This window comes from Oncorhynchus kisutch, linkage group LG26, assembly GCF_002021735.2.
Source record: "Oncorhynchus kisutch isolate 150728-3 linkage group LG26, Okis_V2, whole genome shotgun sequence".
NCBI classification, from domain to species: domain Eukaryota; kingdom Metazoa; phylum Chordata; class Actinopteri; order Salmoniformes; family Salmonidae; genus Oncorhynchus; species Oncorhynchus kisutch.
In genome coordinates, this window is record NC_034199.2 from 29,048,805 (window position 1) to 29,075,542 (window position 26,738).

Below are 26,738 nucleotides of genomic sequence, written 5' to 3' on the forward strand. Positions count from 1 at the left end.
CTCAACACTGAGAAGAGAAATGAGCTATATAGTCCTCTGGTGTTGGTTTAATATGAAAATCCATGAAGCAAAGTCCCAGAGATATGAAATAAATCACCAGGGTGGACGTAGAGGATGATGAGGGGGTGTAGTTTTAATGTTGACCTGGTCACTGTGCACTTGTCCAGTAGTAATAATGACACTATTTCTTAAAGTTCCTGTTGTTTATTGAAGATGAATATGACAGTATGCAGTCAGAACAGAGCCAAGCTTTAAAGGCAACATTCTTCTACTGGTGGGGAGAATAGTGATGACTACAGTAAATACAACACTTCCAAAAGAGTTATGAATGATTAATTACAAAATACTAATTTTATGTAAATGCAATAGTTTGTCTAGTGTCACAAAACAAGCCATCCATTGTAGAATGTTGTCTTTGTCAGTCCTGAAGGAACTGAATCAGCAGGTATGAGATGTAAGTACTGTACAGCACTGTGAAGGAGACACCAGGTTACACTATAGCCAGCATTTAACCTAGGAGGCCCTACAAACCAACAAAAACAATGTGTCTAAATCACAGCCCACCCAATGATTCTCAATATGTTGGTGGGTGGTAGAGGAAAATGCAATGGGATCCACTAACCCAGGCTGGCACGATGAAGCTCCTAGTGTCTTCTCTGTGGTGTTGTGCCTGGGTGGTACAGTAGTGCTATATAAAGTCTTGTCTTGACTCTCCTGTTCACCCCAAGTCGAGCAGATCACGGCTGTGTTCACCGCTGCCTCCAGGCAGAAGGCATGGGACCATTTCACTAAAGCGCAGCGCAAGAACATAGACATTTGGAGAAAGCAGTGTGAGGTTGGTAATCTCTCCTTACCCCCCGTATTCCTTGTCATGTTTGGACCCCTCAGGACAGGAGAGATTGACAGACAGACATTCTAGAAGGATGGAGTCCTACTCTGTTTCATGTTGCCGTTGTTGCAGACTGCTGTGCCCTCACAGATACACAGACAGATAGACAGACAGCCATGTTGTTCTGATCTACGGATGCGGTGTGTTCTCTCCTACAATACTATTCGTATACTTTTTTCTCACATTGATGAAACACACACACGCGCGCAGATGACAGTAACTAAAGATCTGAGGCCTCCTAGAAAGTATGAGTGGGTGCTATGGCAACAGAGGCTTCCAGGGTTAAGACAGATCAATAATTCATTGGAATTATAACAAGTCAGCATGCTGGAACATTCTCTACAGGAGGGAAACATATTATGTTAGTTAACACTTTCATGAGAACTAAACAAAAACATCCTATTGATCTCATGGAATGGGGATATATTTGGTTGTAGAAACAATACACAAACCTAGATTTGAATCCTTGATTATTTTACACCACCTTGGTCTTGATTTGGCCATTTGGAGACCATGCCGATTTATTGAAGTGAATTAAAAGTAATGACCAGGTATTTGAGAGAGTCTATCTGTGAGGGACAGCATTATCCAGGCAGATGTTAAAGACATGCTCCAGGAACTTTGGCGAATACTAAGTATTTTTTAAACCTCCCGCTTTAGGCTGGATGTGTTGATCTATTGGATATACACTCTATCTATCATTAGAATTACCTCCATTAGGCATGGAATCCCTAGTTTGAAAGCGACTGTTTTTCTGGATGCTGTGCTGTGTCATTTTCCCTACATTTCCCCCCACCTGGGCTAGCCCCCTAGCAATTTGAGTTCTAGCCAATGAGCTTCAGCCCCTTGCCATTTAAGTGACAGCTATCAAGATGCACACACAGCAAAGCGAGAGAGAGCAATGACGTGGTGCACATCTCTGCAATTTCAGGGGACCACTTTTGTCTTGTGAGCGCGACCTTCAGAACTACTGGCTAAAATGTATACAAAAGTACTGGAGAATCTCTTTAACTTTATATGACTCTTCATACTGTAAGCCCTCTATGGTCATACTGTACATGTCTCTAAGTCAAGTCAGTGAGAATCATGCCATGTCTATTCTCAAAGCAACCAGAGGTAAGGCATTGATGTGGAAGAAGAGACACTAACAGTAAACATTACGGAGTGAGTCTTGCTAGCATGCCACCATTGTGAAATCCTTTGTTACGGTTCAGTAGTATGCTTGGTAAGTGTTCAAGTAGTTAAAGTAAGGGAACCATGCAGTCTGAACCGTCATGGATTAACTATGACAAATGGCTGTGAATTAATTAGCTACTGATGTCAGTATCAACATGACAGTAATATGAAATTCCAGTTTTATTATGAGCTGATAAAGGAGTTGGCAGAAATCAGGAGATAAGATAAGTCTCTAAACACCATTGGATTTCTCCTTCTTCATGCCGTACTGTAGTTTCTAAGAAAAAGGATCTGGCTGGTTCAGTACTACAGCTGAGGTTTCCTGTGCTCACAGTCACACATAACAAAACTCTCCCTCCAACCCTCGCTCCCTTTCTCTCTCTTCCTTTTCCTCTCATAACTCTATCCCTCTCTCCCCTAGTTGAGTCATTGCTAAGCATATTTACTTTATTTGAGGAGAGATTTCACAGTGGTGGTATTAGACAGCCTCACAGCTGAGGCAGTACTAGTTATCAGAGCAGCTGGGAGAATGAGATGATTTCTATGCTCCTCTGTCTTTAGCGTGTGAAAAAAAGGAAGCATTCAAACTGCCCATGGGCACAGATCTAGGATCAGTTTACATTACCCTCTAAATACTAACCTTAACCATTGCAGAAGGAAAACAAAACTGAGTCATTCCATGTCATTTCAGCAAGCCATGCTTCGGAGCTTTGGGCGAGATGGTGGGTGTCGAAATCCTCGTTCTTGTGCTTTTTGAGGTGGAATGACTCATTTGACCATAGTTCAGTCTCTAGGGGTAACTGGATCCTCTTCCACCACATACTCTGTCCACAGGTACAATATATAAAGTTAGTAACAATCCTTAAAAGGGCAGTCTGGTTGAAACCATTTTTAGACAGGCATCTGGTTGGCTGTATAGTACTGAGACACTGAGGTGTCCTTGCGTTGTGTGTGTCCTTGTGTTGTGATGTGACAGGAGCTGCGGAACGTCAACAGTGAGGAGATCATGGGGATTCGCCGGGAGGAGGAGATGGAGATGTCTGATGATGACTCGGATGAGAGCCCCTGTAAGAAGATACGTAGGGAGGACAACGGTAGGTCAGACACAGGCCCAATCCCAAATTTACTCCTAGGTTCTAGGCCCTAGCGCTTGCCTCCTAGCTGCTAGCCCCTAGGCACTGGTACTTTTAATGATGGCAGACCAGTGTAGCTCATAAATCACCAGACTGCTACAGTATATATTGGTGGAAGATGTTCATGACCTGTCACACAGCCCCAGAACCATAGACACTGCCAGTCAAATGGCAGGAAGAACAATCTAGCAGCTGGGATATGATGGGATGTTCTAGATGGGCTGTGGTGGTACAGTGACCAAGCTGCTCAGATTTAGAACACTTCACAATCTATTACTGCTCTGCTCCAAAGCTGCAGCCTATTCTAATGCCTGCTGAAGGAGTCTGTTGGAAGGACAGCAGTGCTTTACTGAGCCGCTCTGAACAGCTCCCTTTGATGTGTCCTGAATACATTACATGTATGGAGGAGGAGAGAGAACAATATAAACCTCCACTTCCAGTGACTCAGAACCTCACAGGTTGGGTAGAGAGTTGACTCACTGCAGTTTGTGTGTGTATGTGTGTGCGTGCGTGTGCGTTTATACATATGTGTGTGTCTTGTGTCTAACCCTCTCTCCCCTCCTCTCCAGGTGTGTGTCTTGTGTCTAACCCTCTCTCCCCTCCTCTCCAGGTGTGTGTCTTGTGTCTAACCCTCTCTCCCCTCCTCTCCAGGTGTGTGTCTTGTGTCTAACCCTCTCACCCCTCCTCTCCAGGTGTGTGTCTTTTGTCTAACCCTCTCTCCTCTCCTCTCCAGGTGTGTGTCTTGTGTCTAACCCTCCCCCCTCCTCTCCAGGTGTGTGTCTTGTGTCTAACCCTCCCCCCCTCCTCTCCAGGTGTGTGTCTTGTGTCTAACCCTCTCTCCCCTCCTCTCCAGATGTGTGTCTTGTGTCTAACCCTCCCCCCCTCCTCTCCAGGTGTGTGTCTTGTGTCTAACCCTCCCCCCTCCTCTCCAGGTGTGTGTCTTGTGTCTAACCCTCCCCCCTCCTCTCCAGGTGTGTGTCTTGTGTCTAACCCTCTCTCCCCTCCTCTCCAGGTGTGTGCCTTGTGTCTAACCCTCTCTCCCTCCCTCCTCTCCAGGTGTGTGTCTTGTGTCTAACCCTCTCTCCCCTCCTCTCCAGGTGTGTGTCTTGTGTCTAACCCTCCCCCCCTCCTCTCCAGGTGTGTGTCTTGTGTCTAACCCTCTCTCCCCTCCTCTCCAGGTGTGTGACTTGTGTCTAACCCTCTCTCCCCTCCTCTCCAGGTGTGTGTCTTGTGTCTAACCCGCCCCCCCCCCTCCTCTCCAGGTGTGTGTCTTGTTTCTAACCCTCTCTCCCCTCCTCTCCAGGTGTGTGTCTTGTGTCTAACCCTCCCCCCCTCCTCTCCAGGTGTGTGTCTTGTGTCTAACCCTCTCTCCCCCCCTCCTCTCCAGGTGTGTGTCTTGTGTCTAACCCTCCCCCCTCCTCTCCAGGTGTGTGTCTTGTGTCTAACCCTCCCCCCCTCCTCTCCAGGTGTGTGTCTTGTGTCTAACCCCCCCCCCCCCCCCCTCCTCTCCAGGTGTGTGTCTTGTGTCTAACCCTCTCTCCCCTCCTCTCCAGGTGTGTGTCTTGTGTCTAACCCCCCCCCCTCCTCTCCAGGTGTGTGTCTTGTGTCTAACCCTCTCTCCCCTCCTCTCCAGGTGTGTGTCTTGTGTCTAACCCTCTCTCCCCTCCTCTCCAGGTGTGTGTCTTGTGTCTAACCCTCTCTCCCCTCCTCTCCAGGTGTGTGTCTTGTGTCTAACCCTCTCACCCCTCCTCTCCAGGTGTGTGTCTTGTGTCTAACCCTCTCTCCCCTCCTCTCCAGGTGTGTGTCTTGTGTCTAACCCTCCCCCCTCCTCTCCAGGTGTGTGTCTTGTGTCTAACCCTCCCCCCCTCCTCTCCAGGTGTGTGTCTTGTGTCTAACCCTCTCTCCCCTCCTCTCCAGATGTGTGTCTTGTGTCTAACCCTCCCCCCCTCCTCTCCAGGTGTGTGTCTTGTGTCTAACCCTCCCCCCTCCTCTCCAGGTGTGTGTCTTGTGTCTAACCCTCCCCCCTCCTCTCCAGGTGTGTGTCTTGTGTCTAACCCTCTCTCCCCTCCTCTCCAGGTGTGTGCCTTGTGTCTAACCCTCTCTCCCTCCCTCCTCTCCAGGTGTGTGTCTTGTGTCTAACCCTCTCTCCCCTCCTCTCCAGGTGTGTGTCTTGTGTCTAACCCTCTCTCCCCTCCTCTCCAGGTGTGTGTCTTGTGTCTAACCCTCCCCCCCTCCTCTCCAGGTGTGTGTCTTGTGTCTAACCCTCTCTGCCCTCCTCTCCAGGTGTGTGACTTGTGTCTAACCCTCTCTCCCCTCCTCTCCAGGTGTGTGTCTTGTGTCTAACCCGCCCCCCCCTCCTCTCCAGGTGTGTGTCTTGTTTCTAACCCTCTCTCCCCTCCTCTCCAGGTGTGTGTCTTGTGTCTAACCCTCCCCCCCTCCTCTCCAGGTGTGTGTCTTGTGTCTAACCCTCTCTCCCCCCCCTCCTCTCCAGGTGTGTGTCTTGTGTCTAACCCTCCCCCCTCCTCTCCAGGTGTGTGTCTTGTGTCTAACCCTCCCCCCCTCCTCTCCAGGTGTGTGTCTTGTGTCTAACCCCCCCCCCTCCTCTCCAGGTGTGTGTCTTGTGTCTAACCCCCCCCCCCTCCTCTCCAGGTGTGTGTCTTGTGTCTAACCCTCTCTCCCCTCCTCTCCAGGTGTGTGTCTTGTGTCTAACCCTCTCTCCCCTCCTCTCCAGGTGTGTGTCTTGTGTCTAACCCTCCCCCCTCCTCTCCAGGTGTGTGTCTTGTGTCTAACCCTCCCCCGTCCTCTCCAGGTGTGTGTCTTGTGTCTAACCCTCTCTCCCCTCCTCTCCAGGTGTGTGTCTTGTGTCTAACCCTCTCTCCCCTCCTCTCCAGGTGTGTGTCTTGTGTCTAACCCTCTCTCCCCTCCTCTCCAGGTGTGTGTCTTGTGTCTAACCCTCTCTCCCCTCCTCTCCAGGTGTGTGTCTTGTGTCTAACCCCCCCCCCTCCTCTCCAGGTGTGTGTCTTGTGTCTAACCCTCCCCCCCTCCTCTCCAGGTGTGTGTCTTGTGTCTAACCCTCCCCCCTCCTCTCCAGGTGTGTGTCTTGTGTCTAACCCTCTCTCCCCTCCTCTCCAGGTGTGTGTCTTGTGTCTAACCCTCTCTCCCCTCCTCTCCAGGTGTGTGCCTTGTGTCTAACCCTCTCTCTCTCCCTCCCTCCTCTCCAGGTGTGTGTCTTGTGTCTAACCCTCCCCCCCTCCTCTCCAGGTGTGTGTCTTGTGTCTAACCCTCCCCCCCTCCTCTCCAGGTGTGTGTCTTGTGTCTAACCCTCTCTCCCCTCCTCTCCAGGTGTGTGACTTGTGTCTAACCCTCTCTCCCCTCCTCTCCAGGTGTGTGTCTTGTGTCTAACCCGCCCCCCCCTCCTCTCCAGGTGTGTGTCTTGTTTCTAACCCTCTCTCCCCTCCTCTCCAGGTGTGTGTCTTGTGTCTAACCCTCTCCCCCCCCCTCCTCTCCAGGTGTGTGTCTTGTGTCTAACCCTCTCTCCCCCCCTCCTCTCCAGGTGTGTGTCTTGTGTCTAACCCTCCCCCCTCCTCTCCAGGTGTGTGTCTTGTGTCTAACCCTCCCCCCCTCCTCTCCAGGTGTGTGTCTTGTGTCTAACCCCCCCCCCCCCTCCTCTCCAGGTGTGTGTCTTGTGTCTAACCCTCTCTCCCCTCCTCTCCAGGTGTGTGTCTTGTGTCTAACCCCCCCCCCCTCCTCTCCAGGTGTGTGTCTTGTGTCTAACCCTCTCTCCAGGTGTGTGTCTTGTGTCTAACCCTCTCTCCCCTCCTCTCCAGGTGTGTGTCTTGTGTCTAACCCTCCCCCTCCTCTCCAGGTGTGTGTCTTGTGTCTAACCCTCCCCCCTCCTCTCCAGGTGTGTGTCTTGTGTCTAACCCTCTCTCCCCTCCTCTCCAGGTGTGTGTCTTGTGTCTAACCCTCACTCCCCTCCTCTCCAGGTGTGTGTCTTGTGTCTAACCCTCTCTCCCCTCCTCTCCAGGTGTGTGTCTTGTGTCTAACCCTCTCTCCCCTCCTCTCCAGGTGTGTGTCTTGTGTCTAACCCTCTCTCCCCTCCTCTCCAGGTGTGTGTCTTGTGTCTAACCCCCCCCCCCCCTCCTCTCCAGGTGTGTGTCTTGTGTCTAACCCTCCCCCCTCCTCTCCAGGTGTGTGTCTTGTGTCTAACCCTCTCTCCCCTCCTCTCCAGGTGTGTGTCTTGTGTCTAACCCTCCCCCCTCCTCTCCAGGTGTGTGTCTTGTGTCTACCCCCCCCCCCTCCTCTCCAGGTGTGTGTCTTGTGTCTAACCCCCCCCCCCCTCCTCTCCAGGTGTGTGTCTTGTGTCTAACCCTCCCCCCTCCTCTCCAGGTGTGTGTCTTGTGTCTAACCCCCCCCCCCCCTCCTCTCCAGGTGTGTGTCTTGTGTCTAACCCTCCCCCCTCCTCTCCAGGTGTGTGTCTTGTGTCTAAGCCTCTCTCCCCTCCTCTCCAGGTGTGTGTCTTGTGTCTAACCCTCCCCCCTCCTCTCCAGGTGTGTGTCTTGTGTCTAACCCCCCCCCCCTCCTCTCCAGGTGTGTGTCTTGTGTCTAACCCTCCCCCCTCCTCTCCAGGTGTGTGTCTTGTGTCTAACCCTCTCTCCCCTCCTCTCCAGGTGTGTGTCTTGTGTCTAACCCTCCCCCCTCCTCTCCAGGTGTGTGTCTTGTGTCTAACCCCCCCCCCCCCTCCTCTCCAGGTGTGTGTCTTGTGTCTAACCCTCCCCCCTCCTCTCCAGGTGTGTGTCTTGTGTCTAAGCCTCTCTCCCCTCCTCTCCAGGTGTGTGTCTTGTGTCTAACCCTCCCCCCTCCTCTCCAGGTGTGTGTCTTGTGTCTAACCCCCCCCCCCCTCCTCTCCAGGTGTGTGTCTTGTGTCTAACCCTCCCCCCTCCTCTCCAGGTGTGTGTCTTGTGTCTAACCCTCTCTCCCCTCCTCTCCAGGTGTGTGTCTTGTGTCTAACCCTCCCCCCTCCTCTCCAGGTGTGTGTCTTGTGTCTAACCCCCCCCCCCCTCCTCTCCAGGTGTGTGTCTTGTGTCTAACCCTCCCCCCTCCTCTCCAGGTGTGTGTCTTGTCTAACCCTCTCTCCCCTCCTCTCCAGATGTGTGTCTTGTGTCTAACCCTCCCCCCTCCTCTCCAGGTGTGTGTCTTGTGTCTAACCCCCCCCCCCCTCCTCTCCAGGTGTGTGTCTTGTGTCTAACAGTCCCCCCTCCTCTCCAGGTGTGTGTCTTGTGTCTAACCCTCCCCCCTCCTCTCCAGGTGTGTGTCTTGTGTCTAACCCCCCCCCCCTCCTCTCCAGGTGTGTGTCTTGTGTCTAACCCCCCCCCCCCCCTCCTCTCCAGGTGTGTGTCTTGTGTCTAACCCCCCCCCCTCCTCTCCAGGTGTGTGTCTTGTGTCTAACCCTCCCCCCTCCTCTCCAGGTGTGTGTCTTGTGTCTAACCCTCCCCCCTCCTCTCCAGGTGTGTGTCTTGTGTCTAACCCCCCCCCCCCTCCTCTCCAGGTGTGTGTCTTGTGTCTAACCCTCCCCCCTCCTCTCCAGGTGTGTGTCTTGTGTCTAACCCTCCCCCCTCCTCTCCAGGTGTGTGTCTTGTGTCTAACCCTCCCCCCTCCTCTCCAGGTGTGTGTCTTGTGTCTAACCCTCTCTCCCCTCCTCTCCAGGTGTGTGTCTTGTGTCTAACCCTCTCTCCCCTCCTCCTCTAAAGGTGTGTGTGGCCAGTCTGGGGCCTCTCTGAGGGAGGAGAATGACTCTCTGCGCTGGCAGCTGGATGCCTACAGGAACGAGGTGGAGCTGCTGAGGAAGGAGCAGGGCAAGGCCTGCCACCCCGACGACCCCGAACACTCCCTCAACACACACACACACCTGCTACAGCAGAGCATGCACAACATGCATCAGGTACATTATTACACCATCTACACCTGGATCATATTCCACCTGTGATTCCACTGTTGGGATTGTGCTGATACCAACAGTAATTGATATACAGTACCATCAATAGAATACAGTGCCAACACTCTCATCACATGCTGCAAGTATGTGTACCTGTGCTTTCACTAGCAAAAGGTCATTGAAGGCCAAAGCACCGGTACCTAGAAACAAAGAGTATTAGGGACAGTGCAGCTACAGTACACATCACTCTGATTTATTCTGACTGTCCTGTCTACCGCATTCACACTCCCTCCCTTTACAACCTGACCCAGACAGACCACAACACAGTCAGACCTCTGCCTGCTGTTGTTCCTTGCTTACTGGTGTCTCCTCTGTGTTCATCACCCTCTCTGTTGTTGTTGTCCTCCCAGCACTGTCTCCCTATCTAACTGTGTTGTGGTCTATTGTGTAACTGTCTCCCTATCTAACTGTGTTTTGGTCTATTGTGTAACTGTCTCCCTATCTAACTGTGTTGTGGTCTATTGTGTAACCGTCTCCCTATCTAACTGTGTTGTGGTCTATTGTGTAACTGTCTCTCTGTGTGTCTCCCTATCTAACTGTGTTGTGGTCTATTGTGTAACTGTCTCTCTGTGTGTCTCCCTATCTGTGTTGTGGTCTATTGTGTAACAGTCTCTCTGTTTGTCTCTCTCTCTCCTCCCAGCAACTGCTGAGTCTGCAGGATCAGCTGAGGAGTAAGGAGGTGGAGCTGGAGCAGGCTAGAGACGAACACAGATACCTGGAGGGAGAGGTCCTAGCCCTGAGAGACAAGGTGAGAGAGCATACACACACACAGACACACACACACACACACACACAAACGAGTGTGGAAACTCGCACTCACTGATCCAGATGGGAGTGTAGGGTTCTGTGTCATGATGGTTATGAAGATATAGAGAAATAAATGGCAAAAAGAACCTCCTTACACATAACAGTACCAGGGTGTCCCTATTACTGATCTGTACTGTACTGTATCGTATTTGAGTACAGAGGCCCCTGAGCTCTGTAGGGTTGGCTATTGGGTTTTTAACATACCGAGTAACTGACAAGGATAGAAATGTATTTATAAACTGGGTGGTTTGAGCCCTGAATGCTGATTGGCTGACAGCCGTGGTATATCAGACCGTATACCATGATTATGACAAAACTTGTATTTTTACTGCTCTAATTACGTTGGTAACCAGTTTTATAATAGCAGTAAGGCACCTCGGGGGGTTCTGATATATGGCCAATATACCTCGGCTAAGGGCTGTGTCCAGGCACTCCGCTTTGTGTCCTGCATAAGAACAGCCCTTAGCCGTGGTATATTGGCCAAATACCACACCTCCTTGGGCCTTATTTCTTAAATATAGTGAAACATACAGACTGCAGGAGGGAGTTAAGGACATGGTTTTGATGTAGTGGCAGTCTAGTATTTATTTTGGCAGGCTACTATAGCTGTCTCTTCAAATATTCTCTTTATCTCCCTCCTCTTTATCTATCTCTGTCTCTGTCTCTTTCTATCTTTGTTTCTGCACAAGTTGCTCTCCCTCAGTAGGGGGGGCACACACACACGTCCCTCATCCCCCTCCCTCCATGTCCTCTCATCCCCCTCTCCTCTCACTCTCCACCCCACTCACTCCTCTCCAAGCCAGCCAGACTCTGAAATGGCTCAAACTTCCTCTCAAGACGGTCTGAGAGCACAGGCAGCAGGCATGTGTGTTTGGCTAGCCCTGCTCCACCCTGGTCCCTCCCCCTTTTAACCTTCCATTCATTCCGTTTTCATCTGTTATCAAAATGAAAAGAAACAAATTAATACATTTACTCAATAAAATTGTATTTTTCAAATAACCTTTCTCAAAAACGTTGTACACTGAACAAAAATATAAACACAACATATAGTGGTGGTCCTATGTTTCATGAGCTGAAATAAAAGATCTCAAACATTTTCCTTATGCACAAAAAGCTTATTTCTCTCCAAATTTGAGCTCAAATTTGTTTACATACTTGTTATTGAGCATTTCTCTTTTTCCAAGATAATCCATCTACCTGACAGGTGTGGCCAATCAAGAAGCTGATTAAACAGCATAATCATTACACAGGTGCACTTTGCACTGGGGACAATTAAAGGCCACTCTAAAATGTGCAGTTTTGTCACACAGCACAATGCCACAGATGTCTCAAGTTGCCAGATAATTGAATGTTCATTTCTTTACCATAAACCTCCTCCAACGTAATTTATCGAGAATTTGGCAGTACGTCCAACCGGCCTCACAACCACAGACCACTTGTTTGGCGTTGTGTGGGCGAGCAGTTTGCCGATGTCTACGTCGTGAACAGAGTGCCCCATGGTGGCGGTGGGGTTGTGGTATGGGCAGGCATACGTTACGGACAATGAAGTCAATTGGATTTTATCTATGGCAATTTGAATGCACAGAGATACAGAGAATCCTGATGAGATCCTGAGGCCCATTGCCGCCATCACCTCATGTTTCAGAATTATAATGCAGGAATTCGCAAGGATCTGTACACAATTCCTGGAAGCTGAAAATGTCCCAGTTCTTCCATGGCCTGCATACTCACCAGACATCACCCATTAAGCCTATTTGGAATGCTCTGGATCGACGTGTACGACAGCGTGTTCTAGTTCCCGCCAATATCCAGCAACTTCACACAGCCATTGAAGAGGAGTGGGACAACATTCCACAGGCCACAATCAACAGCCTGATCAACTCTATGTGAAGGAGATGTGTCGCCTTGCATGAAGCAAATGGTGGTCACACCAGATACTGACTGGTTTTCTGACTAACAGATGCATATCTGTATTCCCAGTCATGTGAAATCCAGAGATTACGACCAAATGAATTTATTTCAATTGACTGATTTCCTCATATGAACTGTAACTCAGTATAAAAAAATGTTGCATGTTGCATTTATATTTTTGTTCAGTATATATTGTCCCATATAATAATCGGTTCTCTTCATTTTTTGTTCCTAAAAATGTTTACCCCGACTTTGAAAACCACTGGCCTACAACATGGTCAAGCAAATGAATGGTTCTGACAGTTTACCAAACAACTACTGATTTAGAACCACACAGACAACAGGAGCACTGCCTTCACTATTCCAGCACCATTTCAACATAAACATTTAAATATCATCGTGTGTGTGTGTGTGTGTGTGTGTGTGTGTGTGTGTGTGTGTGTGTGTGTGTGTGTGTGTGTGTGTGTGTGTGTGTGTGTGTGTGTGTGTGTGTGTGTGTGTGTGTGTGTGTGTGTGTGCGTGCGTGCGTGTGTGTGCAAGTAGAAACAACATGTTGACTTGTAGACTAGATGAACCCCAATGCCATCCTCTCTTTCATGTTGGCAAAACGATCTGACTGTCATATGGTAGTATACACTTTTAGTTGTCCTAGACTAGGCTACCTGGAAAAACTGGTTGCTAGCCCAACTTCCTCACATGGGCAACAATGAACCAGCTAGCTAGTTAACATGAACCTACTCCATCTAGGCCACATATTGAACTTCAATCGTCTCAAGCCAGTGGCACAATGTTTGAATTGAGGATGAGATCAGAATCTACGTTATAATAATTTGCCTGTATCATTGGTCAAATGTATGTGGAAGGCTGGCTTCCTTTGGCATCCATGAACACACTCCACTGCTGAGAATAATACAACCCGTGGATGGACGAGTACCTTTCTGATTCTGCTAACTGTAACTGTTGATTCATTATTATTGGACTGAGATAATGGGAACATCAATAGGAATAGAGCTCCTGTGGAGAAAGAGTGTATTCAGCTACCAGTGGATAGATGGATGAAACAGATAGATAGATCACAATTGAAAGGACAGATAGAACATCCAGGGAGGATACATTGTTTCCATATAGTCAAAAGATGCTACCTTAAACAACAGCTACTTGGATCCTGCTTCTGTTACTAAGACCATGTTCTATGCCTCTGTTTGTTACCAGGGTTACCAGGGATGAAGGGTCAGTACTTGATGTTGGTCTCTGTCTTGTTCTCTGTGTGTCTTGTTTTCAGATGCTGACTAACGGGGATGTAGTGGTAGTGGAGGGGACCAACGGAGAAACACCTGAGAAGGTCAGTTCACCCCAACATACACCACTATACAGTACCCACACAATACTGTACACACAATACTGTACACCACAGGAGGCTGGTGGCACCTTATTTGGCAGCTCATAGTAATGGCTGGAACAGAATGAATGGAATGGTATCAAACACTTGGTTTTCATATGTGTGATACCATTCCAGCCATTACTATGAGCTGTCCTCCCCTCTCCAGCCTCCTGTGTACACACACACATGCAATCAACATCTCTTGAGTGATTTTATTGACCCAGCCAGCCAGTGTGAGGTGACGTCAGCGTCTGATGACGTCTTCAGAGCAGGGGGGTAGGCCTATGCATTAGGGGTATATGGGGAGGGGGAGGGGGTTGTAGTGTGTTACTGTGTATGTCCCTTGTGCCCTGTGAAAGGAGATGCACTGGTGAAGAGAGGAGAAGGGGAAGGAAAGGGGGGTATCCCAATGGAGTAGCATCAGTAGCACCAGCCACTCTCCTCTCTCTCATAAAAATAACACCCCGATGAGTGCACACACATCAGCTCACATTGCGTTTGTGTGTCTATAAGGACTAACACTGTGTTGTTTGTGTGTCTGTAGGTAGTGAACGGCTATGCCACCACTCTGTACCGCAGCAGAGACAGGAGGAGTGAAGCAGCCATGAGAGGACCCCTCACATCAGAGAGAGAGGCTCTGCTACTGGGTACAGTACATATACATTTGATGTATACTACAAAGCATATGCATAATATTATCTGGACTGCTACATTTTCGCCTGTAATATTCATCTGACTGGGAGTGTTTTAATGGTTGGTGTTAGACATGTTGAAGGGGAGCCAATTGTTAATGGGTGGGGCCTCCCGGTTGGCACAGCAGTCTTAGGCACTGCATCTCAATGCTAGAGGCGTCACTACAGACCCCCTGGTTCGAATCCAGGCTGTTTCACAACCAGCCGTGATTGGGAGTCCCATAGGGAAGTGTAGGCCATCATTGTATATAAGAATTAGTTCTTAACTGACTTGCTAGTAAAAAAAAAGGTTAATTAAGGCAAAAACAAATGGAGGGTCGTTGGTCGGACGTATAATGTGAACGTCTAGCAATCCAAAGGGTGCGCATTCAAATCTCATTCTGGACAACTTCAGCATTTTAGCAAATTAGAACTGCTTACTACCTTTTAGCTACTTTGCAACTATTTGAAAACTCACAGACTCCAACCTTGACTTTCTCTGCCTCTCAGAGACATGGCTTCATAAACACTCTCCATGTGCTGCTTTGGTTGTGCCTGGCTACAATGTTTTCAGGAGAGACAGGATTGAGGGAAGAGGAGGGGGTGTGATGATTTACATTAAAGAACATATCCGATGTAAACAAATTGAGTGGTCATGTGATAATGAACTAGAATGTATCGGCCTGAACGTTACACTGTCTCCCCAAATGTCTTTTACCCTCATTGGAATGTATAGGCCACCTTCCACCAAAAGTGTGTTTTTTGATCAGTTTAATACCATGCTTAGGGAATGTGATTTTGGGAAAGAGGTCATCTTAATGGGAGATTTTAACATTAATTATGAAGACAAGTGTTGTAGGAAAACCCTCAAACGGATCACTAATACCTTTGACCGTACACAGCTAGTTAAAGGGCCAACCAGGGTGACTTGTTGCTCTAAAACACAGATTGATTTGGTGTTCAGTAATAAACCAGAGAGAGTGACTAAATCATTCAATATGGTTACTGGGCTGTCTGATCATAATCTGACACTTATAGCCAGAATGCTGTCTAAGAGCAGGTTTAACCTCTCTACTGTTAGAAAGCCGGATCAACTCAGAATACCTAAGAGTGAATTAAATAATTTTGAAAAAGCAATTAAGGGAATAAACTGGAATGATCTCTTGTCCTATACAGACGTGGAAGCTGATAGTCAGGTTTTTCTATCCACAATCCAGACTACAATAAATGGCTTCCTAAAGAAAATCAAATCCAAACCTGGCCAAAAGAGCACTCTTCCTTGGCTAAATGGAGAAATCTGGAAATTGATGAAAGAACGAGATTATGCTCTAAAAATAGCCCTAAAATCTAAATTGGAGCATGACAGACGTAGGTTTACCATGTTGAGAAATAAGGTGATGAAAGAAATCAGACAGGCCAACGCAAACTTTTTTATTAACATAATTGGTGAAGCAAAGGGAAATTCTAAATTGATATGGGAGAATCTAAAAAAGTTAACAGGGAAAGACCATAGTAACACTGCAAAAAGACTAGAAATCATGGTGAATAACAATCTAACACAGGATGCAGTCGAAATAGCAATAGCCTTCAATTCCTACTTTATTGACTCTGTCAGGGTACTGACACAGAACCCCTCCACTTGTTTCTTGGGCTCAGTGCTAGTGAATGACACTCAACCTGTCTTCATCATAAGGGAGGTTTCTGAGTCAAAGGTGAACAAGGTGATTAGCTCACTAAAGAACTCTAAAGCCAAAGATGTGTTTGGGATGGACTCTACCTTTCTTAAAAACTACAAAGAGTCACTCATTGGCCCCATTACTCAGGTCACCAACACATCTATTGGTCTCGGTGTGTTTCCAAGGGTATGGAAGTCGGCCATAATAACGGCCATCTTTAAATCAGGAGACCCTGCTAACGTGAGTAACTACAGGCCCATTAGTATATTACCTGTGGTGTCAAAGGTTGTTGAAAAGTGTGTAGCAGAACAACTGATTGCCCACCTCAACAACAGCCCCTTCACATTACACTCCATGCAGTTTGGCTTCAGAGCGAAACACTCCACAGAAACGGCCAACTGCTTTCTTCTGGAAAATGTGAAGTCCAAGATGGACAAAGGGGGTGCTGTTGGGGCTGTGTTTCTGGACCTAAGGAAGGCTTTTGATACTGTTAACCATGAGATTCTCATCACAAAATTGTCCAAGTTCAACTTTTCCCCTGATGCCTTGAGATGGATGAAATCATACCTTGAAGGCAGAACTCAGTGTGTCAGAGTGAGCAATGAGCTGTCGCCCACTCGTAGCTATGACGTGGGCGTGCCCCAAGGGTCAATACTGGGGCCCCTCCTGTTCAGCCTGTACATTAATGATCTGCCTTCTGTCTGTACTGGGTCTGAAGTTCAAATGTATGCAGATGATACAGTGATATATGTGCATGCAAAGAGCAAACAACAAGCTGCACAAGAACTCGCTACTGTAATGGTCCAGGTTACAAAGTGGCTCAGTGACTCGTGTTTGCATCTCAATGTGAAAAAAACTGTTTGCATGTTCTTCACAAAGAGGGCAACAGATGCTACTGAGCCAGATGTCTATGTGTCAGGGGAGAAGCTCCAGGTGGTATCCGATTTTAAGTACCTTGGCATCATACTTGATTCCAACCTCTCTTTTAAAAAGCATGTGAAAAAGGTAATTCAAATAACCAAATTCAACCTAGCTAATTTCCGATTTATACGAAATTGTTTGACTACAGAGGTAGCAAAACTGTACTTCAAATCTATGATACTCCCCCACTTAACATACTGCTTGACTAGTTGGGCCCAAGCTTGCTGTACAACATTAAAACCTATTCAGTCTGTCTACAAACAGGCTCTCAAAGTGCTTGATAGGAAGCCCAATAGCCATCATCATTGTCACATCCTTAGAAAGCATGAGCTCTTGAGTTGGGAAAATCTTGTGCAATACACCGACGCATGTCTTGTATTCAAGATCCTCAATGGCCTGGCTCCCCCTCCACTCAATATTTTTGTTAAACAGAAAACCCAGACATATGGCAGCAGATCCACAAGGTCTGCCATGAGAGGTGACTGTATAGTTCCCCTAAGGAAAAGCACCTTTAGTAAATCTGCATTCTCTGTGAGAGCTTCCCATGTCTGGAATACACTGCCATCAGACACACATAACTGCACCACATATCACACTTTCACAAAATGCTTGAAGACATGGCTAAAGGTCAATCAGATTTGTGAACATGGTCCCTAGCTGTGTGTTGCCACTCCATGTTGTCTGTTGTCTGTAGCTTGTGAGGTGTGGAAACACTTTGTTGCTTTTATGAATTTTGTCTTGCTGCTTTTTGTTTTATGCTGCTCTGTCTGTATGTTACGTCTTGCTTGTCCTATGTTGCTCTGTCTGTATGCTATGTCTTGCTTGTTCTATGTTGCTATTGTCTATATTGTAATTGTTTTTAATAACCTGCCCAGGGACTGCGGTTGAAAATTTTACTGAAATGTTGATTAATGTGCACTGTCCCTGTAAAAATAAAAATAAACTCAAACTCAAACTCAATTTAGCACGTTAGCTAACCCTTCCCCTCACCTTAACCCTTTAACTTAACTCCTAACCCTAACCCTAACCTTAACCCTAACCTTAACTCCTAACCTAACAAAAGTATGTGGACAACCCTTCAAATTAGTGGATTTGAGCACAAAGTCAATCTCCATAGACAAACATTGGCAGTAGAATGGCATTACTGAGGAGGTCAGTGACTTTCAATGTGGCACCGTCATAGGATGGCACCTTTCCAACAAGTCAGTTCGTCAAGTTTCTGCCCTCCTAGAGCTGCCCCGGCCAGCTATAAGTAATGGTATTGTGAAGTAGAAACATCTAGGAGCAACAACGGCTCAGCCGCGAAGTGGTAGGCCACACAAGCTCACAGAACGGAAACGCTGAAGGGTATAGCACGTAAAAGTAATCTGTCCTCAGTTGCAACACTCACTACCGAGTTTCAAACTGCCTCTGGAAGCAAAATCAGCACAAGAACTGTTCGTCAGGAGCTTAATGAAATAGGTTTCCATAGCCGAGCATCCACACACAAGCCCAAATTTACCAAGCGTCGGCCAGAATGATGTGAGGCTCGCCACCATTGGACCCTTCACCATCTAGCACTCTGACGGACGAATCTGGATTTGGCGGATGCAAGGAGAATTCTACCTTCCCAAATATATAGTACCAACTGTAAAGTTTGGTGGAGGAGTTGTAATGGTCTGGGGCTGTTTCTCATGGTTTGGGCTAGGACCCTTAGTTCCAGTGAATGGAAATCTTAACGCTATAGCATATAATGACATTCTAGATGATTCTGTGCTTCCAACTTTGTGGCAGTTTGAGGAAGGCCCTTTCCTGTTTCAGCATGACAAAGCCCCGTGCACAAAGTGAGGTCCATACAGAAATGGTTTGTCGAGATCGGTGTGGAAGAACTTGACTGGCCTGCGCAGAGCCAGTCACTTTTGGGATGAATTGGAACACCGACTGCAAGCCAGGCCTAATTGCCCAACATAGGTGCCCGACCTCAGTAATGCTCTTGTGGCTGAATGGAAGCAAGTCACTGCAGCAATGTTCCAACATCTAGTGAAAAGCCTCCCCAGTAGAGTGGAGGCCATTATAGCTGGAAAGGGGGGGCCAACTCAATATTAATGGCCATGATTTTGGAATGAAATGTCCGATCAGCATACTTTTGGTCTTGTAGTGGCACGGATTTTGTCAAATATAATATGTTTTGCTCTGAGACTAGGTAGGTCTGTTGTGTTCTTGGATGAAGAACCCAAGGACTGGGTGGAGGGGGGCTCAGGTGAGAGGTACTATGGGTCTGGTTGCCAAGCTGTACTCTGCTGGCCCTGGCCACACACACACGCCAACTCTGAACGTAGGCACATGCAAAACGCACGTATCTCTCCCAGCTGCACGCGGCAGTGCTATGGTTGTGTTCACACACAGAAACACACTCCATCGCAGGGCGCCGGGGACACTGAGATAGACGAGGATGCCGTCAGCCAGAACAGAAGAAAAGACAAACCGGTTTCAGGCGAGAGGAGAGACTGACTGTAGAACACAAATTGCCTAATTCTCCCGTGGCCCTTCTCTCCATCTCCCTCTATCCTCCCCCTCTACCTCTCCCTCTTTCCTCCCCCTTTCTCCTCCCCCTCTACCTCCCCTCCATTTCAGCTCCCAGAAATGTAGTTTCATCACAAAAAGGAAGCAGCTTCTATTCTGATTCTGACTGGAGTCATTTTATTAGCCTGCTTTCCTTTTGTTTCTGTTCACTGTCTGAATCTCCTGTAGGCACAAGCACAAAATAGTTCTGTGCCAATTCTCAGATTAGCAGCTGGAAAGCAGAGCTCCTTTTGGTGCTGCAGGGAGGTAAAAACAGCTTGGTGTAAAACAGAGCCAGGAGCCGGTTGGAGCAGAGAAGGGGAGAGAAGAGGGGAGCAGAGGAAAGGGGAGCAGAGGAGAGCAAAGAGGAGTAGGCAGAAGCACATTTATCTCTTTTAACGCGGCCCACAGAAAGCCAACATGAAGGAGAGGAGAGGCAGAGCTCTCTATCTCCTTGCCAGCCAGCCACCCTGTCTGCTTCCCAGCCTGCCGCAGCCAGTGGGGGCTGGTGGGAGGAGATATAGGAGGACAGGCTCATTGTAAGATATAGGAGGACAGGCTCATTGTAATGGCTGGAATATAATACATGGAACGGAGTCAATCATGTGACTACCATATGCTTGATGTGTTTGATACCGTTCCATTTATTATATTCCAGCCATTACAATGAGCCCGTCCTCCAATAGCTTCTCCCACCAGCCTCCTTTGACTGCAGCCAACACTGCTTCTGGGCTTTTCATTTTTCTGTAAGGGATACACACCTTTACACACACACAAACACATACAGATACGCATCCGCATGCATGGACATACACAACAACACGTCCACAACACGTATAGACGTGAACGCACACACACATGCACACACTAAGACCCCCCCAGACAAACACCCAGACAGACAGACCCCCCCCCCCCCCCCCATGCAGTGTGGTGGTTCCGTCTGAGTGGTGGTGGCTGAGGGGAGTAAATTAGTCCTGTCTGTAATGGGCAATGTTCCGTCATATAAATCAGGGGAATAAATATTGGCTCAGGCTTCCCAGGGGACCACACTATATTCTCTCCCCCTGAGTCGCTGTGTTACCTCTGCAGGACCTCTCACAAGTAATCAACTCAAGTGCTGTTTCTACTCGGACCAGCGTTTTTTATGGCGGCGCGGGATGCTTTTATTGCATGGCACGTCGGCAAAATGCAGATTGCAGCTCTGAAGTTTAACAGCATGTTCTTTCTCTTCCCAGCTCTGCTGGAGAGCTGAAGTTTAACAGCATGTTCTTTCTCTTCCCAGCTCTGCTGGAGAGCTGAAGTTTAACAGCATGTTCTTTCTCTTCATAGCTCTGCTGGAGAGCTGAAGTTTAACAGCATGTTCTTTCTCTTCCCAGCTCTGCTGGAGAGCTGAAGTTTAACAGCATGTTCTTTCTCTTCACAGCTCTGCTGGAGAGCTGAAGTTTAACAGCATGTTCTTTCTCTTCACAGCTCTGCTGGAGAGCTGAAGTTTAACAGCATGTTCTTTCTCTTCACAGCTCTGCTGGAGAGCTGAAGTTTAACAGCATGTTCTTTCTCTTCACAGCTCTGCTGGAGAGCTGAAGTTTAACAGCATGTCCTTTCTCTTCACTGCTCTGCTGGAGAGCTGAAGTTTAACAGCATGTTCTTTCTCTTCATAGCTCTGCTGGAGAGCTGAAGTTTAACAGCATGTTCTTTCTCTTCACAGCTCTGCTGGAGAGCTGAAGTTTAACAGCATGTTCTTTCTCTTCCCTCTTCCTGTCTCTCTCTCTTCTCTATCTCTCATCTCTCTCAATGTCTCTGCTTCTCTCTCTTCTCTATCTCTCATCTCTCTCAATGTCTCTGCTTCTCTCTCTTCTCTCTCTCTCTCTCTCTATCTCTCATCTCTCTCAATGTCTCTGTTTCTCTCTCTTCTCTATCTCTCTCCATCTCTCATCTCTCTCAATGTCTCTGTTTTTCTCTATCTCTCAATCTATCACTGTGTCTCTGTTTCTTTCTCTATCTCTCAATCGCTCTCTGTTTCTCTGCAGGCATCATATCTACCTTCCTCCATGTCCATCCGTTTGGAGCCAACATCGACTATCTGTGGTCCTACATTCAGAGACTGGACACTACGGTCAGTTTATTGACATGAAATAGTCACTAAAATAGAGAAAGGGAATAAGCTGGGGGGGAAACTGAAATGAGCATATGAAATCTTATCTAATTGTTACACAAATAGGAAAGACCCGTTAGGTGATGTCACCTGTCCCCGTCCCTCTCCCGTCCAGGTGTCAGCGGGTGAGTTGGAGTCTCTGATGGGTCGTCTGCCCAGTGTCTTCAGACAGGAGCTGAGTGGAGTGGGAGCCACGCTGGAGAAACGCTGGAAGTTCTGTGGCTTCCAGAGCCTCGCCTCCATGTGACACAGGGACACAAACACATCACATGACCCAAGACACACACATGGCCTGACAGACCACGTGTGGTACAGGAACATACACGCTTCCTGACCAGCCACAAAGCCTGGTGGACACATGAATAGAAGGCGTGTCAAATCCACAGACTGTGTTTGAACGGTGTGTGTATGTTGTGTATCCATAGACATCCACAGTACATGGTGATGATTCTCATACACAAAACAGACACTGATGGATCTTTCCGAGGTTATATCTTTGAGAAGGATTTGCTGACACGGAGGTAGAGGGATCCACACGGATCTCCACTCGATGCTGTATAACTAGATCCATGGACGTCAGCCAAGGAGGTCACAGAGCAGACATTCTCTATGGTAACCTAGTGACCAGACCCGAGCCAACAGAACCTCTCATTGACTGGAGTTGTGTGTCATGCCTATTTCTCTGTTCCCTCTCTTTCTCTGTTCTCTCTCTCTCCCTGGAGCAGTTGTGTAACTAATTTGTCAACAGCTGACTCCCACTAGGCTGGGAGGGATCCAGGAATATCGGATGGCTGCAATCGAAATATGGATGGGAATGGGGAAAATTAGAGAATTGGGTTACTGATTTATAACTGTAACCCTTGTTACCCCTCACGTCCAGTGTGTTGTGGGGCTTTTTGCTGTAAAACCCAGTTTCACACTCCAACAGGATTGAACCATTAGCCAGCCTCTCTCTCTCTGTCTGTCTGTGACCCAGAACTGACTTTAGTAGCCTACTGATGACTGGTACTGATACTGTTGGGTTGGGTTGGGTACTGTAGGTCTCCCCCTCTGGATGTCTCTCTTTGCTCTGGCCTTCTGTGTCCAGTGTGTGCTGTGCGTTCTGCCACTGTTTAATTGGTATCTACTCATTTAAATTATTATGTTTTCTAATGTAATAAAAGGTTTTTATCCAAACATCTTCTGATCAATCTAAAAACATTTTCAATTCAAGAAGCTTTATCGCCATGACAAGCAACTCAATTCACAGGCTGGTAATGGCAAGACAAGGCTGTTAATGGCAAGACAAGGCTGTTAATGGCAAGACAAGGCTGGTAATGGCAAGACAAGGCTGTTAATGGCAAGACAAGGCTGGTAATGGCAAGACAAGGCTGGTAATGGCAAGACAAGGCTGTTAATGGCAAGACAAGGCTGGTAAAGGCAAGGCAAGGCTGTTAATGGCAAGACAAGGCTGGTAAAGGCAAGACAAGGCTGTTAATGGCAAGACAAGGCTGGTAAAGGCAAGACAAGGCTGTTAATGGCAAGACAAGGCTGGTAATGGCAAGACAAGGCTGTTAATGGCAAGACAAGGCTGTTAATGGCAAGACAAGGCTGGTAATGGCAAGACAAGGCTGTTAATGGCAAGACAAGGCTGTTAATGGCAAGACAAGGCTGGTAATGGCAAGACAAGGCTGTTAATGGCAAGCCAAGGCTGGTAAAGGCAAGACAAGGCTGTTAATGGCAAGACAAGGCTGGTAAAGGCAAGACAAGGCTGGTAAAGGCAAGACAAGGCTGTTAATGGCAAGACAAGGCTGGTAAAGGCAAGACAAGGCTGTTAATGGCAAGACAAGGCTGTTAATGGCAAGACAAGGCTGTTAATGGCAAGACAAGGCTGTTAATGGCAAGACAAGGCTGTTAATGGCAAGACAAGGCTGTTAATGGCAAGACAAGGCTGGTAATGGCAAGACAAGGCTGTTAATGGCAAGACAAGGCTGGTAATGGCAAGACAAGGCTGGTAATGGCAAGACAAGGCTGGTAATGGCAAGACAAGGCTGTTAATGGCAAGACAAGGCTGGTAATGGCAAGACAAGGCTGGTAATGGCAAGACAAGGCTGTTAATGGCAAAAGATACATGCTTTTGCATACATTAGAAATACTGTATGTTTTGGTTTAATGTTTGTGATCCAGATAGTGAGCTGATATTCCATGTTGGATGATGTGCTGCATCTCCCTGATGACGGAGGTTGAAGAATGTATTAATTCTGGATGAGAAGAGAGAGAGAGAGAGAGAGAGAGAGAGAGGAGGAGCAGGAGCAGAACTCCTCTCCTCCTCTCCCGGTACTTTCTCCTCTCCTATAGCTTCTGATCATGTGCTGGTATGCTATATAGGCCCGATTCCGAAATAACACCTTTCTTACACACATTTTTCCTACGCACTTCTCACTAGCTGGTATTCCACAACGTTAGTCTAATATGATCCACTAATGCCAGTGACCCTCACAAACAACTTACATGGAGGTGACAGAGGAAAGGAAGGTAAACAGAACGGAATGGAATGACGCAAAATGTGAGCTACAAATTGAAGAAAACAAACCGTAAAATGATAGTTATAAATGTATGAGGATATTACTGACGGTGTCTCCCAATATTGGCTAATTTTTAACATGATTGTACACACATTGTACAATAAAACTAATAAAAGCTTAGGCATAGGCTACAATTAAAACATTCATATATCAAATTCTGAGGGCCCACAATGAAAATTCTGAATAACGGCACAGCTATTTATAGCATATTTCACTGTGGAAAAGGGGCCACAATACATGTCGTGTTGATGTGGTTTTCATGTTGCTTCCATATGTCTGGTTTCACATTCATCTCCAGGGAACATAAGGGACAATTCTCTAAAACAATTGCTTTGTGTATTTACAATCCCCTTCTCCAAATGAATGACTCATTTACCTAGCTCTTATCAATAGATATTATCCATTCATAAATACAGTGCATGAAGAATGCTGTAGTAGATGCTTTTTCCACTTGGACCCAGCAGGTTCAGTCGACCTTTTCATGGTTTCCTATCTCGTTACAGTTGTGGAATAATGAGGGAATTAAGTCAAGGTCAGAATAAGGCTTATATCTATGGAGACACACCTCCGCCACACCGTAATGTCTTTGATCTCCACCCGAACGAATAGTGTGTGAATACCATGCTATTCAAGGTTCGAATACGCATATGGAGAAAGTTCATAAGAAGGGAATAACGTTCCATTTACGTACGCTTAACTCGGGTCGGAATCAAGGCAGCCTATGTTGGTAAATCTGTGCTGAGAGCATGTTGTAAAGCACCACACACACACTTACATACAATACACACTGTATTGCTTTGACTGATGCAACAGCAGGGTAAGCAGGGGAGTATATGGGAGAATCTGGCCCTGTCTGCTCTGCACTAACCCCATTCTGCTCTCTCATGGATAGAGGATTGCTGTCACCATGGAGAAAGCAGTATGAAGGGTCATAGGCCTGTAATATGCAACTGTAGTAGATGGAGAAACCAGACCACTGCAGCCACTGTACCACTCAGACCCATGTAATGCATATAGGGCTCTGGTTCCACTGCTCTTTTCATTCTATTAATCCTCCTATCCACAAAAGAGATCAGCTGGCCAGATGTGATTGGATTGGAGTGTAGTCCATTTCAGAGATGTATATTTAATCCCTGATTGACACCTGGCAGTGGAGCCAAGGCTTTGCTGAGTTTTCCCTCCATCCCTCCATCCCACAGCTCTGCTCTCCATATGATTCCACTTTAGACAAACTCTCTCATCTGCCTCAGGATTTCAGCACACATATTCAGGATGTCCAGCTGGAGAAAGATATCAATTAAGGAATCACATGATTCCTCCTCTTTACTCTGTTTACTGATGAAATATTTGTCCATTGTGAAATATTATGAAATATCTCATATTTTCCCCTAGCTGCATGGCTACCCCATATTTAGCAACTCAAATAGACAAAAAAATAGCTGATGTAAAAAATTTGATAATATAGAATGAAAATAGGGTCAGAAATGTTTCCTTACCATGCAATCTGACCAGGAAACACTACCACCCCCACAATTCATCTGTAAATACAGATCTACACTGAATGATGTCTTGATAGTCATATTTGCAGATTAGGCATTTTCCACTGTTCTTTATCAATTGAATTAATTAAATGTTTTATTAATCTTCACATTATCATTCAGCAATGACATAGTTACTCTTATCGGGAATGCCTGATTGTCTAGACATGCCCTTGATGTCAAAATTAATTCTTAAAATGAATTACTTTCCCAGTTTTTGATTTCCGTCATTGAACGCATTTAGGGTCAATCTCAAAAGTAATTGGTTACATCAATTGATTCATTTAACTGTAAATCTATGTGACTAAAAGTATTATTGTCATTTAAGCATGAATGATAGTTACAGTTCTCAGAAATGTGATTAAATGAACCACATGTAGATAAGCGACAGGATATTTCTAAAAGCTACTTGTACCACAGTCTTGTTTTAGGCTGAAGTTTTGGCTAAGGAAGATTGTACACTTGACAGTTCCTTATCCTCTGGGCCTGGCTGAAACAGAAACATAATCACTTCCATGAGGGATATACACAGTGATTTGCTATTTTTACGCTCCTAAATAGTGAACAGGAATAATCGCAGAGCTCAAGCCGGTGCTGTAAGGCAGCAGACCACAGCGAACTCCGCTGAAACGGCACACAGTTCATTACACAGTATGGTATTCATAGGAAGGTTTCATTTGCTCATGGGAGGCCCAGACAGTTTGTTAATGTTGCCCCTGTGTTTGTACACAGACAGCATGCAGTAGTGGTCCATGATGTATTTTCTTACTCTCCCTTGCTCTGTTTTTGTGTCATAAAATGAAATAAACAAAAAGTGAACATTAAATATTAAACTGACACAAGTTCCAAAATAGAGACTTTTTAAATGTCATATGTCTATATACAGTGTTGTAACGATGTGAAAATAGCTAAAGTACAAAAGGTAAAATAAACAAATATGGGCTGTACTTACAATGGTGTTTGTTCTTCAACTGGTTTCCCTTTTCTTGTGGCAACAGGTCACAAATCTTGCTGCTGTGATGGCACACTGGTATTTCATGCCAATAGATATGGGTTTATCAAAATTTGATTTGTTTTCAAATTCTTTGCAGGTCTGTGTAATCTGAGGGAAATATGTCTCTCTAATATGGTCATACATTTGGCAGGAGGTTAGGAAGCGCAGCTCAGTTTCCACCTCCTTTTGTGGGCAGTGTGCACATAGCCTGTCTTTTCTTGTCTGCCTACAGCGACCTTTCTTAATAGCAAGGCCATGCTCACTGAATCTGTACAAAGTCAAAGCTTTCCTTAAGTTTGGGCCAGTCACAGTGGTCAGGTATTCTGTATTGGCCCATTCTGCTCTGCATGCATTATTTTACGTTTTATGTTGTACACGGAGGATATTCC

The 26,738-nt window shown here is 46.8% G+C and overlaps 1 protein-coding gene across 1 annotated transcript in view; it reads left to right on the forward strand.

Annotated features, from left to right (window-relative positions):
- LOC109877789 (ecto-NOX disulfide-thiol exchanger 1-like) overlaps positions 1-26,303 on the forward strand; it is a 97,055-nt gene extending 70,752 nt beyond the window's left edge. Inside the window, exons 8-15 of the mRNA XM_020469991.2 lie at positions 729-835; positions 3,042-3,159; positions 8,949-9,139; positions 9,834-9,941; positions 13,194-13,253; positions 13,837-13,939; positions 21,129-21,214; positions 21,369-26,303. Coding sequence (XP_020325580.1) covers positions 729-835; positions 3,042-3,159; positions 8,949-9,139; positions 9,834-9,941; positions 13,194-13,253; positions 13,837-13,939; positions 21,129-21,214; positions 21,369-21,500 — 905 coding nt within the window. The 3' untranslated portion in view covers positions 21,501-26,303. The remainder of the gene's footprint in view (positions 1-728; positions 836-3,041; positions 3,160-8,948; positions 9,140-9,833; positions 9,942-13,193; positions 13,254-13,836; positions 13,940-21,128; positions 21,215-21,368) is intronic.
- Positions 26,304-26,738: the final 435 nt, after the last annotated feature.